The sequence below is a fragment of the Neolamprologus multifasciatus genome, chromosome 2 (genome assembly GCF_963576455.1).
Source record: "Neolamprologus multifasciatus chromosome 2, fNeoMul1.2, whole genome shotgun sequence".
In the NCBI taxonomy this organism is placed as follows: domain Eukaryota; kingdom Metazoa; phylum Chordata; class Actinopteri; order Cichliformes; family Cichlidae; genus Neolamprologus; species Neolamprologus multifasciatus.
The window spans coordinates 18,104,679-18,120,399 of NC_140440.1; the positions used below are offsets into that span (position 1 = coordinate 18,104,679).

A 15,721-nucleotide genomic window follows, 5' to 3' on the forward strand; every position below is an offset into this window, starting at 1 on the left:
TCCACATCTGGTTGACATACACCCTGCCATGACACCAGTCAGTTCAGAAGCACCAGCCGGATCCAGGGAAGACCTGTTTTCAATGGTCCTGGCCAGCATAAAACCAAACCAAAATCGAGCGAGATATGGCATGCCATCACATAAACAGTGCCATCTATGCCAGGCCTGGCCCATATCTGGGATGGCATACGCCTTATCATGCCAGAAGTCAGCAGTGCCGGCTTGATACCAGATCCGGGCCAGACCTCCTTGGTATGTGGGTAGAGCACATGTTCATCTGAACAACTTTCCTCCAGATTCCATTTTCCTTACTTACGTCATGCTGTGTATTTGTGGTCAACGGTATTCGTTCCACTGCTGGGGGAAAAAAACAGAATGATATCACAGCCAAATTTTAGATGCCATTCAGAGCTTATGGTCTGTTCTAATCCAACTAGCATACATCGCTATTTATGACAACACTAATAAACAAGAGGGGAGAGTACAGATGAGAGACAGATGAGGTATTTTGAAGTGGATGACAGAACCAGAGGCTTTATTGCTACAGGCTGTAATTCAGAGGGAAGGCCTTGTGGCAAGTGCCCGAGGGTGACAGTTAAAACAGAGCACAGCTATCTGAGGCTCAGACCACGAGGAAAACTAAAAGAAGTGAGAGGAATGAGGGACAGAGAGGAAAGGAAAAAACAGAAGGAGGAGGGGAGTCCATTTGGGCAAGCTCTTTGTCTTTTTTCGACCTCTAACATCTCGTCATCTCGAACTTGTCTCACATCTACAACTTGTTTTCTGTTCGTTCTTGTTGACCTGGACTCACCCCAAGGTGAGTAGGGATGAAATCAAAAGAAAATAGAATGAACTTTGTTCGTCTGTTCTCACAAGAAGTTTATTTCTGACACCCTCCTCTGTTTGTACCTTCACATTTAAGAAAAAATGCTACACTTTTTTTTGTAAACACGTTTAATCTCCCACTATGTTGCCCCCCCCCACCCCGAAACAAAAGAACAGCTCAAAAATTTACATTCAATGTTTTATTGCTTTGAAGGTAAAGAATAATATTACCAAAGAAATGAGATAAAACAATATCCCTGTCACTCACACTCTCTGTCTCTCTCACATCCTCATTTCTTTCTCCAGTCAAGCATTTTTCTTTATGTTTTTACTTTTACATATCTTATATACATATCTGAGTGAGGATTTTTGTTTTTGCTGTTTATGTTCGTCTTTATGCATTCTCAATCATCCAGGAAAATAAATCTCCAAAAGTTGATTCTGTTCATCTGGACGTAGCGTTTTCTGGGAGAAACGTTTCGTCACTCATCCAAGTGACTGGGTGTTTATGTTTGTGTTTCGCTTCCTGTGTTGTTTGAGTTTTAATCAGTGTTTCTCTCTCCTGCAGTATTTGATGTATAATGGTGTATGTCCTCAATATTTCTCTTCTCTGTGTTCCCCCTCGCAGTGGATGGATGCATTGACTGGTCTGTGGATCTGAAGGAGTACCACGTATTGGCTGGTGAGCCTGTTCGAGTTAAATGTGCCTTGTTCTACAGCTACATCCGAACCAACTACACCATGGCCACAAACGCTAAGCTGCGCCTCATCTGGTACAAGAACAAAGGCGATGCAGAGGTGAGCGTCACTGGTCTGAACTACAACTGATGTGGAAGGAAAGATGAGGCAGGGAAGAAGAGTCATGAAGTTCAAGGAAGACACCATGAAATGGAAATTTAAAAAGTTAATTAACAAAAAGCATTAATTTAACCTAACCATAACCTGAGCAGCCCTGAGACTGTTTAGAACACAGATGTGACCTCTGGGTCGTTGGCTTTTGGAGTCTGCAATTTTGAAGCCTCAGCATTAGCGATTTTTTGTTTTTTAACACCACGTGCCATGGGTTATCAAATAATGCCAGTAAGCTCGGTTAGCGTGCTGTTGCCATAAACCTTATTGGTGCAGCTCACACAAATATCTTCTTATTAGTGCTACATGACACAAAATACAAGAATTTTACACTTCAAACCTTCATGTGTGGTCTGTACCACGCAGTAACAGATTTTCAGTCAGCACCTGAATTTGCAAAGTTAACAAACCAAGACCATGATTTATTTATTTTATTTTATTTTATTTATTACACTAACTGGAATAAATAAAAAGATACATTTTCCCCCAAAAAAGCTGGATTAACCTGGAGTAGCAAGGTAATACTTGGTATATTATTAAAATATATACCATTTTTTTATAGCAACCACATTACCGTTGTCAATTCTAGGTCAAGAGGAAGTCGTTACAGATTATAGATACATGCTCTGTATCATTGATTCCATTAATACATATTATAAGAGTCCTGTTATATTAGATTGGATAATCTTCTACTTATTGTATCCTTTAGGAGCCCATCATCTTCTCGGGTCACAGGCTGAGTAAAGAAGATGACTCCATCTGGTTCAGATCTGCTGAATTGGAAGACAGTGGATTCTACACATGCGTTTTAAGGTAATGTGGATGCATGTCAGTGCACAGGCCTGTCTGACTCCATTCTGACCAGTATCCTGGCACTGTAATGCATCAACCCTGAAGTACAATAACTACAACCTAGTTTCTCTTACAAAGTAGGATTCAGAATTATTTCTGGTTCAGATGGGTGCATTGTTTCTGAGAATCACATAAACATAGCTCTTCTCCCCAGAAGGGGGCTGGGTCAACGTGAACACACTCAACAAAACACAGGCTTTATTTTGAAGTTTATGATTAAAAGCCCCCTGTTCTTAATAATCAAGAATTCAAAACACAGATGACCGATGGATTACAAAACATTTCATCATATCTTAAGCTGCTATTTTATTATTTGACTATTAGTCAATTAGTAGGACATTAGCATTTTTTTAGGTGTGTTTGCAATATCAGAACATTAGTTTTATGCCTTGCAGGTGAGTGTGTGCGCCTGTGTGGACATTTGGTGTGAGATGGTGCACCTGTGCTTGCCAGTTGAGTGGCATGCTGCCAGTTTATTCAATTGAAAATGTACAATATGACAGTTGGCACCATATCAGAAACTGAGTCTTGTAGGGCCCTCTAGAAATATGTGTTTATGTGTAAATTTGTAATGACAGCGTAGTGTGGTGGAGCGGGAGGAAACAAACAGAAACAAATCTGCACAACTGCTTCAGTTATTATAGTATATTACACTTATAAACTGTAAAATGTATTAATAAAATGTCTTGTGGAAAAAGTTAATTATATTAAACTAATATCTGTTTTTCCTACAATATTTTTCCCAAGGTGGTGCAAAGATAGCTCGACACTGCAGATAACCAAAATAAACACACTTATGAACACAGAATGACACCTAAAGATTACAAAAGATTTTTTTTACTTGATGTCATTTAATAGACAAAACTTGGAGCTTGCTGGAATTCTTATGGAAGTAGCTCACAATGAGAGGAAGTGACATGCAGCATTGTTTAAGTAAAGATGGATCAACTGGAATGGTATCACAGTATTTGTTGAAATTAGTCAGGAAAAAAACAAAACAGTAAAAAAAAAAAAGGTTAATGGCAGTCAGGCTTCCATTAGTGAACACAGAACTTCAATATCAGAATGTCATGCAGAGTTAAATGTTGGAAGTAGCCTCGGAAGAAGGTTCTTCAGCGAGAATGTCCAGGATGCCTTACAGTGGCCAATCACAGGATAGCTCTGATAGCTTTTGTAGAGAACCAACAAGATGGTCTGACGTCAGAGCTGCAAATATAGGGACTTTGACAGCGTGGAAAAGTGGAAGCGACAGAGAAAAACAGAAGTGGAAGAAAATCATGACTTCAACCATATCTGGCAGAAGATGAGAGAAACCACAGATTCTAAAGCTTTGAAACATATATAGTATATAATGACAGCTGAACTTAATCTGCCAATGTGGACCATGAGATGTGGTCGTATTTATTTTTTTATCTTTTCCCACAAAGAAGAATTAACTGGATTTATTAAATAAACATGCATTCAGATGTTTGGGGTTTTCTGTACCAGCTTTTTATTACTTCCATATTTTTTAACACGACAATGTTGCAAACGAAGGGTGACAAGGTGAGAAAGTGAAGCAGGCAGACAATATGAAAGAAACTCTACATTTCTTAGTGGAAATTGAGGTAAACAGTAACATATTGACCAACTGTCATTGCCATTTCAGATTTAACGTTACCATACGGTGGCTACACTGGGTAAAGTGATGGGTTTTTTTTAACACCCTTTGAAAAAATCTGACTTGCCATGTGCTTATATCCCAGTAAACCACAATTAGCCAGTGTTTCATTTGGAAAAAGGGAAGCTTTGGTTGCACCAGCAGCACTGCTCTCCTCTTGTTTTATTCCATAAATCACTCGACCTGCTTTGTGCTTGATCCTGTTTGTCTTCCTTCTCTGCATCTGATTAGCTACTATCTCTACCTCAGCTTTCTCCTTTCTGTTTCCCTCTTTTCCCCTTCCTCTTCCTAGCTGTTTTTATTCCCTCCCACACCTCCTCTTCCCTTCATCCTGCCAGCAGCTTCTGTCCTCTACACCTGAACCACCTGTTTCTCTTTCCTCACTCCTACATACCATGTTCCATTGTTTCCCATTCCCACTCCTTTCCCCACATCAGCGTCCGATTCCTTCTACCCCTTCATTGCCCTCATCCTCCCCCTTATTTGCTCTCCTCCCACCTCTTTTTTTCTGCCAGAACTTGACACCTATCCTCCTTAATAAGCTCTCTCTCCCTCTCTCTCTCTCTCTCTTCCTGTCTTTCCCTTGCTCTCTCAGCATGACAACCTAATTAGGGCTTGGTGTCTGTCATTGTCTCAGGGTTTCTTATTAGCAAGGACACATATACACGCGCACATTCACACACATAGACACATACACACAAAGAGGCACAGTCCCCCCTATCCTAATGGTGAGCCACCAACTGGATCCTATTATACTGCTGAAGGTTGTATCTAGAATTTGTAACCATGTACAGAAACTACAACACAGGAGCAAGACAAACTCTACTTTCAAATGTGCTTATTGCCCTTGATCTTACACATGTTTTTGTTGCTATAACAAAGAACAGACAATATGTGGCCTGTTGCATACAGTCAAAAAAAACAACATTTTCATGATTAATTTAAATTTTACTCTTGATATTCAATCCTGGTATTAAGTGCAGTTCAGTTTACAAAAGTGAAATTAAATTTGATTTGATATTTGATTATTTTCAGCTGGATTGACATAAAAAAAAGAATAAAACTGTGTAATAGCTGACATACGATACGATAACATGAATCCTCTTTCCAGTATATCAGCGTTTCAGGATACTGGGATATCTTTTGCAGATGGTTGCACATTGTTTGTCATGGTAACGTGAATTTATTTATTTATTTTGAACAAATATGGATAAGTATATGGACATATAACAGTTTTCAGTGTAGTTTTCATGTAGTGTGTTCCTGTAATGTGTGCCCATTTAAAATAATATTTGAAGAATATTTAATGTATTAAAGAAACCTTAGTGTTAGCACAAAATAACTAATGCTAAGAGCTAAAGGTTAAGCTGTTAATTATTCAGTAAGAGCATGGACTGTTTGTAAAAAGAGTAGATACAGCGGTCACTCATTTATCGCGGGAGTTACGTTCTACAAAAAATCCATGATAGGTTTATTTTTTACAATTTTCATAGATGTTTTAAGGCTGTACCACCCCTCACTACATGCTTTGCACACTTTTCTCAGACAGGCATGAACATTTTCACACTTCTCTCATTTAAACACTCTCAAAGTTCAAACCTTCATAGAAAAATAAGTCCATATAGAATGAAACCAAAGATCAAATCCTGTTTTCAGGGCCACAACATGGGAATAGAGCAGCTGCCAGAGTATTCAACATTAGTGAATCAATGGTACGGGAGCAGAGGAAGCAAGAAGAATGAGTTGAGGAATGTTTGACTTATCTGACTGTTTTGTTTCGCTTAATTCGCCTTTTAATCTGAAAAATACGGTCACTTCTAGCTTCCTTCAGAAGCTTCTAGCTTCTCCAGAAGTCCAACATTTTGTGTGATGGTTAGCATCTTCCTCTGCCTTCTGGGAGCTACCACAGGTGCCTTTGATGGTGCAAAACGTTTCGTCGACATTATTGTGTTTGTTGGGGAGAAAACTTACAAACATACAGTACAGCACTTCAGAGTCACTCTGCTAGTGATCAAAGATTTATGTAAATTTGAAAAGCTGAACGCTTTCTGTACTGTACAGGAGACACGGAGGAGATTGATGGACAATGGTCTACAGCCAATCAGGACGCAGAACACAATGCACTGTTAAAAAAAAAAAAGCTGGGCCGCGAAAGGTGAACCGCGTTATAGCGAGGGATCACTGTATAGGTTTTGTGCTCTGCATTTTAACATCTTGGTGTTAGCATTTTGGCCACCCATTTGGACATGCTGACAAATCGGCAAACCCTAACCTGTATACACACGACTTTTCACCTACCTTAATTTTTTAACCTACCTTAATGTTGTTTTGTAGGGGAAACCAACTGACGTAGGCCAAAGCCTTTCTTGACTCTAAGTTAAACATTTAAACATGTGAGTCTGCAGAAACTTTGAACATTTGAATTCAGTCTTCTGGGTAGTCTCATAAATGTTTTGTGATAATGTACAGATGATAAATAATAATTACACAATTAACAGCTATTTAATCAGTATTTAGTGTGAACACTAGCCTAAAATGTGGCAGATATTCTATGTTTTAAAAATGTTATAGAAAATTAAACATGCATATTCTGCTTTGCACATCTGTGTCGGCTTTATTACAGTTTCTAATTGCTGCTTCGGACTCGTCTTGTTCGTCAGAGCTGACAAATGTGGATCATATAAGGTTTAGAAATGCAAAGGTAAACCATTAATCATCTTAATATTAAAATCTCGTTTCACTAGCTTCAAGCAGTTTAAAAAAATCTTTGAAAACAGAACATATGAGACCATGGCATTACAACATCTATGTTTTAGAAATGTATCGTATATAAATAAGAAACCTGTTTAGTCTCTGTCTCCTGCATATTTGACCATTCATCTATACCCCTCCCTTCTCTCAACAACCCACCCCTCCATTAATCTTTCTAAACCCTGTGCTTGTCAGCAGTGATAGATGTGTGTGATAAGATATCTATATCATCTTTAGTGAATTAACAAGCCGTGACAGAGAGGGTCAAGGGGAAAATGGGGAGCTTTTCTAGGAAACTTTTTTGTTTTCCTTTTGGGTTTCTCTAGTCTAACCCTGCTGCTGCGGTGCGGCACAGTGCACCGTATATGCAGACTGGTAACAAATTTAAAAAAAAGAAAACCTGAACTCTTAATCTCTACAGTGAGGGGGATCCTGTGGGTTGTGAAAATATGTTTTCGAATAGCAGACCTAATGGTGTTGTGCTTGTTCGTAGCAAAAGGGTGTCTCTTCTTTCCCAGTCAATTCTCACTGGTGTAATGTGATCTTCTCATGAGTTCACACAGGAGCTGGTCCAAATACAAGCTACAAGAAAAGAAAAAAATCAAACTACTTGTCCTGTCTTGTTTTAAAAAGTGAAAACTAAGTTGAATTCTCAAATACAAGATAACACTCTGTTGGCCTAAGGCAAAATAATTGGGATTCAAAGTCCACAGTGATCCTTTTGATAACCTTTTCAAAAAGGCTGGCCTTCTTTAATTCATGGACTACGTCCTGAGCCTGCTCCACGCTTTACAGCCGGCTGCGTTATGTGTTCATACTTGTTATTGAAAGACCTCAAATTATTTTAGCAATTTATTAAATGAATGCAAGGAAACAATGTGACAGTGTGAATGATTCATCTGTTGTGAACTGTCACCAAAGTGTGCTGCTTCTGTAGCTTCACTTTCAGTACAGTCAGACTCTCAGCTTCAGCTTTAAGGCTTTGGTTCATTCTCACAGCTGCTGCAGAGAGAAAAAACAAAACACAAAAAAAAGGAAAATCCACTGTTTAATACCTTGTCATCAAGGTACAAGTCAGTGACATCGTGCTGAACAGGGAGGAGGATTTATCCGCTGTAAGTATTTTCCTGATTCTGAAATATTGGGAACAACTACACTGAATCTAAGTGTTGCTGTATTCTCCCTCCAAAGGGAGGAAGTATGTCATTGGCTCTGTTTGGTTATTTTGTCATTTTCAAATGTTGTGTGATGGTAGACAGAAATAAAAGATCAAGTTAATTTGATTATTATTTAAGTTTGGTAAAAATTCGAATCAAATTCGAAAAATTTGCAAAACACTATATGTTAGCCGTATTTTATGGATCATCTTCAAACTTATATACAATAATATACAGTATACTAGTTTTTATTGAAAGTTTAATTCTTTTTTGTAAAATTCATTTTCAATTTGAAGTATTTATTAAAGGATTAATAATTCATTTTGAAATATTGATTTATAAATAGTGTTTTTGTCTTAAATTAAATCAATAATAAATTACTTTAGTAATTAAAAAATAAGCGAATAATAATAAGAGAATTTCATAAATGAATTTACAAATGCATATTTTATTGCACAATTCATTATTTAAGTGCAGAATCCTTTATTTCGATGCGCGTGACTCTTGGGACATGAGTACGTTGGTCGGCGAAGCATTTGACCTTGACATTCACTGCTAGTGCCCAAGGTCAAATCGGACCTTGAAAAATAATCTTCAAGAAACCGTATGTAGTGATATATCATTTGAAAGGGCATAGAGAGAGCTCTACAATACGTTTTTATTTTTCCAATATATTGCCCTGCAGCAAACACAGCACGCTGACTAGGATGGTTGATTGATAAGATTTTTCACGATTCCGATTCCATTTTCGATTCTGTTTAACGATTCGATTCTTTATCGATTCTCTTATCGATTTTTTTTTTTTTAAAAAAGGAGAACACTAAGGTCAATTAGCTTAGATCTTTGTTTTATATCTTCTCTTTGAACAAGATAGAAATTTAGGAGTAACATGGCCTTACAAACCCAACAGTGAGATCTTAACAGATCCAACCTACGGCTCTTCAATGGGGTGTCACAGGGTCCCCAGGAAAAAAATTGTGAATGTAAAATAATAAAATAAATATTCTTCTGTAGCAATAACAAAGTATAACATAAATTATTCAGTAGCAATTACACAAGAATATCCAATAATGTCCCTGCCTACAATTAAACACATTCACTTACCGAAAATCGGGGGCATCTGCTGTGGCAAATGGGTGCAAGCCTTTGGACCACAAACTTAGTCACAGCTCGGTGACATTCGTCCTATCCTGGCCTGAAAGGAGACGCTACCGGTAGACTGCAGGCGAGAAACTGCCAGCATCTGAGGCCAGACTCTGTCTGTCTGTCTCATCGTGGTCACCTAAATGCACAGTAATGGCAGGTTTTGTAATAAGGCAGATCGCGCTAACATAATATGCACTGTTAGTTGATTATTTTACCTGCCGTATTAACGGGAGAGGACGTGCAAACGTTACCGCCGCTGCTGGGTTGAGATTCACGAGTCCGGAGCGGAATTAAAAAACACGACATTCATTTAAGGTTATCGCGTGTGTTTGTGAGCAAATGCTTTTGCATATTCGTAGTGTTTCCTCCTTAAATTAAATATCTACTTTGCAAGTATTGCAAGTTGCCCTGTTGTCATCCGTTCTCGTAAAGTAAACCAAACTTTTTAGCGTTTGAGCCGCCATGTTTTCCTGCCAGGTAAGCGACGCTCCGCAACGTGGTTGACGTCATTCGGGCGACTGGAATCGATAAAGGGAATCGTTTGCAAAAATGGCAAACGATTCCAAGGAATTGAAACAGTGGGAACCGGTTCTCAACAAGAACCGGTTTTCGATACCCATCCCTAACGCTGACGTCATCATTTGTAATAAAAAACATCATAAAGCATCCAGTTTTAGTACAAGCCTCTGCCCTTGGGGAAAGCTGTGCTCTGTGAGCACTGTTGTTCGATGTCTGCGTTAATAAGCTTGCCATATGAATGTAAAAGGCTATGTCAGTATTAAAAGGATTTGATATATTATTTTGCAACTTTTTTTTTCACTTTGCTTACAATAAATGAAACAAAGTTACATGAGTAATTACATCCGTTTCACTCAGGTCTCCTGAATTTGTGTTCGCCCTCTGCTGCAAGTGAACAAGCCAAACAAATCCAATTACAAATGAAATTAGTTTATTTTGATGTGATGACTGGTTATCGTGGTTATACCGTACAGAAAATGTTTCAGCATTAATACATAAATATGGCCTAAACACCACTGAGTTTTGTGAAACCCAGTTAAACAAGTTCAGTTAAACTAAACTGTGCTGAACGTCCTCTGAAGGCTCTCCTTCAGAGATGGCTAATGCTCCACATATCAAGGATCAAGTTAAGGTGATTAACTGGGACGCCTCCTGGATGCCTGCTACGTGAGTCGTTTAAGCATGTCAAAGGTCAAATGTGTAGAGATTTAAAATGTTCCAGTGTTTGTGCAGGTCTAATATTTAAAGGCAGACTAATCCAGAGTCTGGACGCTGCAACAGACAAGGCCACCGTAAGATTTAAGCTTAGACCTTGGAACGGATACGAATCATTTTGAACCAGACTTCATGTTTTTTTTCTGGAGAATGAAGAGATAAGAGCTCAGATGGGTAGGAAGGGGCTCCACCGTTTAATGATTTAAAATCAAAAAGTAACATTTTAAATTGGATCCTGTAAGTAACATGAAGTCAGTGTGAAGGATTTCCATGTGATTAAATTGTTTTACTTTAGCATTATGCAAGTTTTTTATTCCAACTTAATTAATCAGTGATGAATAAATTTATTCCAACTTAATTAATCAGTGATGAATAAATTTATTCCAACTTAATTTAATTGAGTTGATCTATGATTACATGGTCCAGCTATGTAATGCTAACAGAAAGTAATTTATTAATATGGAAATCTGTTCCATGATTATTTTAACTTCATTTAAAGAGTTGTTGGAGTGTTCAACAACGTCTAGAGTCCGGTTAACATAAAACTTGAATGGATATTTAACAACTTTCACACAGCTGTCACTCCATCCATCCTCTTCCGCTTATACTCATTAGAGTTGTGGGGGGACTGGAGCCTGTCCCAGTTATTATCATTGTTTCAAGTACATCCACGATATTTCTTAAAACAGGCCCATATTTCACAGATCGGATGAGCTGCTAATGCTGGATTGTAGTGGTGTTCCTTCAGGAGAGCAATGGTTGTTGGTCAGCATCCTCTTGGCAAATTTCTGAACACAAACATCACCCAATGTATGTGGCCTCTCAAAATATCACATGCTTTACTCTTGGAGTGATCTTTTTTGGTCGACCTCCTCTGTGGAGGGTGATGAATTTCTTTCACGATATGTCTGACTGACTGATGAAGTCAACACTCTTTAGAAATGGTTCTCTAACCTTTGCCAGCCTGGACAAGTCCTTTTTGTGAAGCTATCAGAAATGTTGTCATCACATACGTCCAGCTGTTCTATCATTCAATTATCCAATTCTAGGTTGTGGGACGCTGGAGCCCCAGTTGTCATATATAGGGCAAGAAGTGGCATCTGGTCAGAATGCCCAAGTAACACACACAGGCATACAGTCATCCACGCTCACATTTACAACTACTCGTTCCGTCCCACTGATAGGAATTCTGAGTAATTTCCCCCCTGAATTAACTGCTATTATTGGTCACATTTATGCAGAAATATAGAAAACCTCAAAGGGTTTACACACTTTTAAAGGTTTAGTAAAGCCCCTTGTGTGTGTTGTAGTGGGTGGGTTTGCGAGAGGGGTGCAGCCTAAAGACACTGTTAAAAAAAGTATAGGTGAACAAAAGTAGAGTGACATTCCTTTTCAGGAGACCGTAACTGGAAAATAACATTGTCCAAGTGAAGCAGAGAAACAGAGATGTGCACAGGAAGGGAGCAGAAGAAATGGAGGCAGGTGGGCGGGAAGGAGAGAGAGAGAGAAAAGAAGGTAAAAAAAAAGAGTCAAGGAGAAAGTAGTTAAATTGGAGGGGTGGGGAGAGAGGGCAAATACACGGAGAGAAAAACACAGGACGGTTGATAGAGAGAAGATGGAATTATACAGAGAGATGAAGGAGAGAGTTGGAAGAGATGGAGAAATGAGTAGAGGAGAAAAGAAAAGCAAAAATCCATTTTCTCTGCAGGTATAAGGACCTCAGTAGGGAGAGAGAGCATGCGGCGACTGCCCAAGACCCTCCATACGCACACTATGATTAGGACTATGGCACACACACACACACACACATACACACAGACATCATGTAGAAAGAAATTGATACACCCAGCAAGAGGTCTCACTTTACTTTTGAGGCTGTAGCGCTGCAGGAAAGACATTGCACCAAACCTCTATCCTGCAACACTCGGTTTTCTCTCAGACTGAAGCAGAAAAGGAATCAAAAAGTAGATGGAGACACACACACTCACACACACAGATGAAGGTGAAGAATGAGAATGGTGGAGGACAAAATGATGGAGAGGACGACTCCGAATGAACAAAATAAGTGTTAGATAGTGAACGAGGTAGCATGAGATGAAAGATTTCATGCCTCTGGCTTTGCCCATTCTTCACTTCAACACAGCACATTAGATGGAAATGCAACGTGTTCTCTGGGAAAATGAGTAACTAGACTGGTTGAAATGCTGGCTGGCTGCTCTCTAAGGTTAAAAATAAGAATTGTGGTTGGCTAGCTGAGCAGTTAGGCGGATGAAAGGTTGTTTCAATTGGTGACATCTTGGCAGGACAGGCCATTTGGCTAGGTAGGGTCATTGGTGGGTCAGTCGGGTGGCACAGTGACAGGCTGATCGGCTAGCTGGTGTTTTAGCCGACTGACTGAGAACTCTCTCCGGTGCTCTGAGTTTCTGATTGCGTGGTTGAATGCTGGATTGGCTGTAGGGACGCTTGATTTGCTGGCCAACATGCTGGCTGTCTTTGGCTGTTAACTGTCTGTCTGTCTGCTGATCAGGCATTGTTCTTGGTGTCCAGAAGTCCTTCTGTAGAACTTCCTGATGACTCAAAAACTAGCATGATTGCAATGTTGTAGACTGATAATTGATCAAACACAGAACTCGAGGTTACTGGAGCTCACGTACCACCACACAAAAAGCCAACAGTGGTTCCCTTTTAGAGTGAAGAGTGGGTATTTTTTGCTAAGACTGACTACAGACAGTGAAATCGCTGTGTGGATAGAAATTTATATTCAAATCAGTTCAGTTTTATTTATACTGTATAGTGCCGAATCACAACAGTTGCCTCAAGGTGCTTTATCAGTTCAGTTCAGTTCAGTTTTATTTATACTGTATAGTGCCGAATCACAACAGTTGCCTCAAGGTGCTTTATCTCTGTATTATTCTAAGGTCCTAGAATAATACAGAGTAACCTCTCTGGTAGGATCAGACTCAGGGAGGTGCAGCCACAAGAGGGGGAACAGACACAGGTTGCATGCAACTGTATGTGCAAGTTCCCAGGACCGTAGTTTCTGGGTTAGTTTTTACCAATACTGCCATCCATCCACCCATCCATCAAATCAAAGAGTTGCAGTGTGGCTGACATCTATCACAGCTGCCATCGGAATGATTGCACCAAATAATGCTGTTAATGAAATCCCACTTTCATTGCCACGGGTGATTAGATATACATCAGTGAATATTTTTGGACAGCAGTTGAAATGTGAAACATAACACTGACATTTCAAGTTGTCAGTGAATATTTTGCTCAAATCATATGAGCATAATCTGAAGAAGGCAGGGTTGAACTATCGAGACAAAAAGGGCCCATGTTGACATTTCTCCTGACAGATGACTTTTTGTGGTCTGCAAAACAAAAAACAAAAAAGAAAAAACCCAACAACCCCAAATCCCTTAGAGAGGAGTTCAGGGTGAGTAACTGGGCATGCAATCTGTCTGATTTTAACAATTCAGCCGTCAGCCTGAAACCCCTCTGTGACCAAATGAATGTGTACGTTTTTCTTAACCATGGCAACTTTCTTTAACTCTTTAACAAACTTTAATACAGGTGGCGGATCAATAAACACTTAGACTTGTAATTTTGGAAGGCAGTAAGTAATTCTGTGTATCTTTTTTGACATATTTTTCCTGATGCCATAGTTAATGCTGGTTGAATGCACAAAATAAATTGCTGTTTTTCTGCTGAAATTTCACCACCATTACCCTACCTCACATCCCATCAAGCGCTTTCACCTATCTGCAGTTGCCGGTAACGTCAAATAAAACACCAGATTCTCATTTGCAATTTCATTTTTAAATTTCTGTCTTTATGCGCACCTCTCCCTGCCACACTTTCTCTCTCAGCTATTCCCCTGTGGTCAGGCACACACACAAGAAATACACACAACATTGTCACAAGGGTGTTTTCTAATGCCAGCCAAATGTTTAACCTTTCTCTTCATCAGATTACCAGACTCCAAGCAGGAGATAAAGACAGTGAGTGGAAGAGGAAGAAACAAAGAGATGGAGAGAGACAGAGAGGGAGGTAAAACAACGATGGCAGTAACAAAGTAAAACAGAGAGGAGTGGGGAGTGAAATAGGTGCAGAGAAGGAGAGAACGGTCATTTGAAGTTTCTTTGGCAGTCCTCAGTGACTTGGCAGCCACTGAGTCGGCACCAGTCATTTGCCAATATGGGCTAACGTGTGCCAGTGCATGCCACGTTGAGCCAATGCCTGCTGCCCTGGCCAGTTTTTTGAAAAAAAAGAAGAAAAAAAAACAAAGTAAAGCCTTGGTTTTGACACTTTGATGTTCAAGGGGTTTTAAGGTGCTCTAAAATACGATGTGACTCAGTAGATTTAGAGAGGAAGGGGCTAAAGCAGGGTGAAAAGAAGGGCAGAGGAGGAAGTGTGAAAACCAAGCCACCGCTCCAATGTTAGCAACACAACTCTGTAAAGTCTGATCCTCACAGCTTCTACAACTCTTGCTTGAGTGTCCTTCAAGTACACTTAGACTGTGATCTGCAAAGTCACTCGTTTAAGCCTTATTGAAATGATTTCAGGTCCTGGAAGTGGAAGTTTTCCTAAGATGGTACATCTGAATTATCCATTGTGCTGTGTGAGTTTAAATTTAACATGCAAAGTAAAAAGGAAGCACAATCAGGACCTCGCCTTATACATGTGATCACACAGAACTACCTCGCACAAACTACACATGAAGTGCACGTGTGTAAACTACCCTTTTATTCCATCTATTATGTATTTTTATGTTCCTATTTAGTTATATAATAATAATAATAATAATAATAATGAATTGCATTTATATAGCACTTTTCAAGGCCCTCAAAGCACTTTACAATTCCACTATTCATTCACTCTCACATTCATACACTGGTGAAGGCAGCTACAGTTGTAGCCACAGCTGCCCTGGGGCAGACTGACAGAAGCGAGCCTGCCATATCGCGCCATCGGCCTCTCTGGCCATCACCAGTAGGCGGTAGGTGAAGTGTCTTGCCCAAGGTCTTGAGCCACGATTGCCCATATATATATATATGATTTACCTCCAGACCTCTGGAGCTCAGCCCAGTTAAGGACAGTTTCATGCATAAGTCACTTCAAATCAGTACTGGACACAAATTTAATGGTACTTTAGCTAGTTTTGAGACCCTACAGAACACCAAAGTCCGTATGGTATGGCACAATTTAATTACTGTCAACATGAAGTGCACCAGTGTACAGTATT

The 15,721-nt window shown here is 39.5% G+C and overlaps 1 protein-coding gene across 4 annotated transcripts in view; it reads left to right on the top strand.

Annotated features, from left to right (window-relative positions):
* The window catches only part of il1rapl2 (interleukin 1 receptor accessory protein-like 2), a 518,624-nt gene that overhangs the window by 324,130 nt on the left and 178,773 nt on the right, over positions 1-15,721 (top strand). For all 4 annotated transcript variants that reach the window (XM_085182337.1, XM_085182353.1, XM_085182345.1 and 1 more), the window contains exons 3-4: positions 1,454-1,623; positions 2,384-2,487. In XM_085182337.1, coding sequence (XP_085038463.1) covers positions 1,454-1,623; positions 2,384-2,487 — 274 coding nt within the window. The remainder of the gene's footprint in view (positions 1-1,453; positions 1,624-2,383; positions 2,488-15,721) is intronic.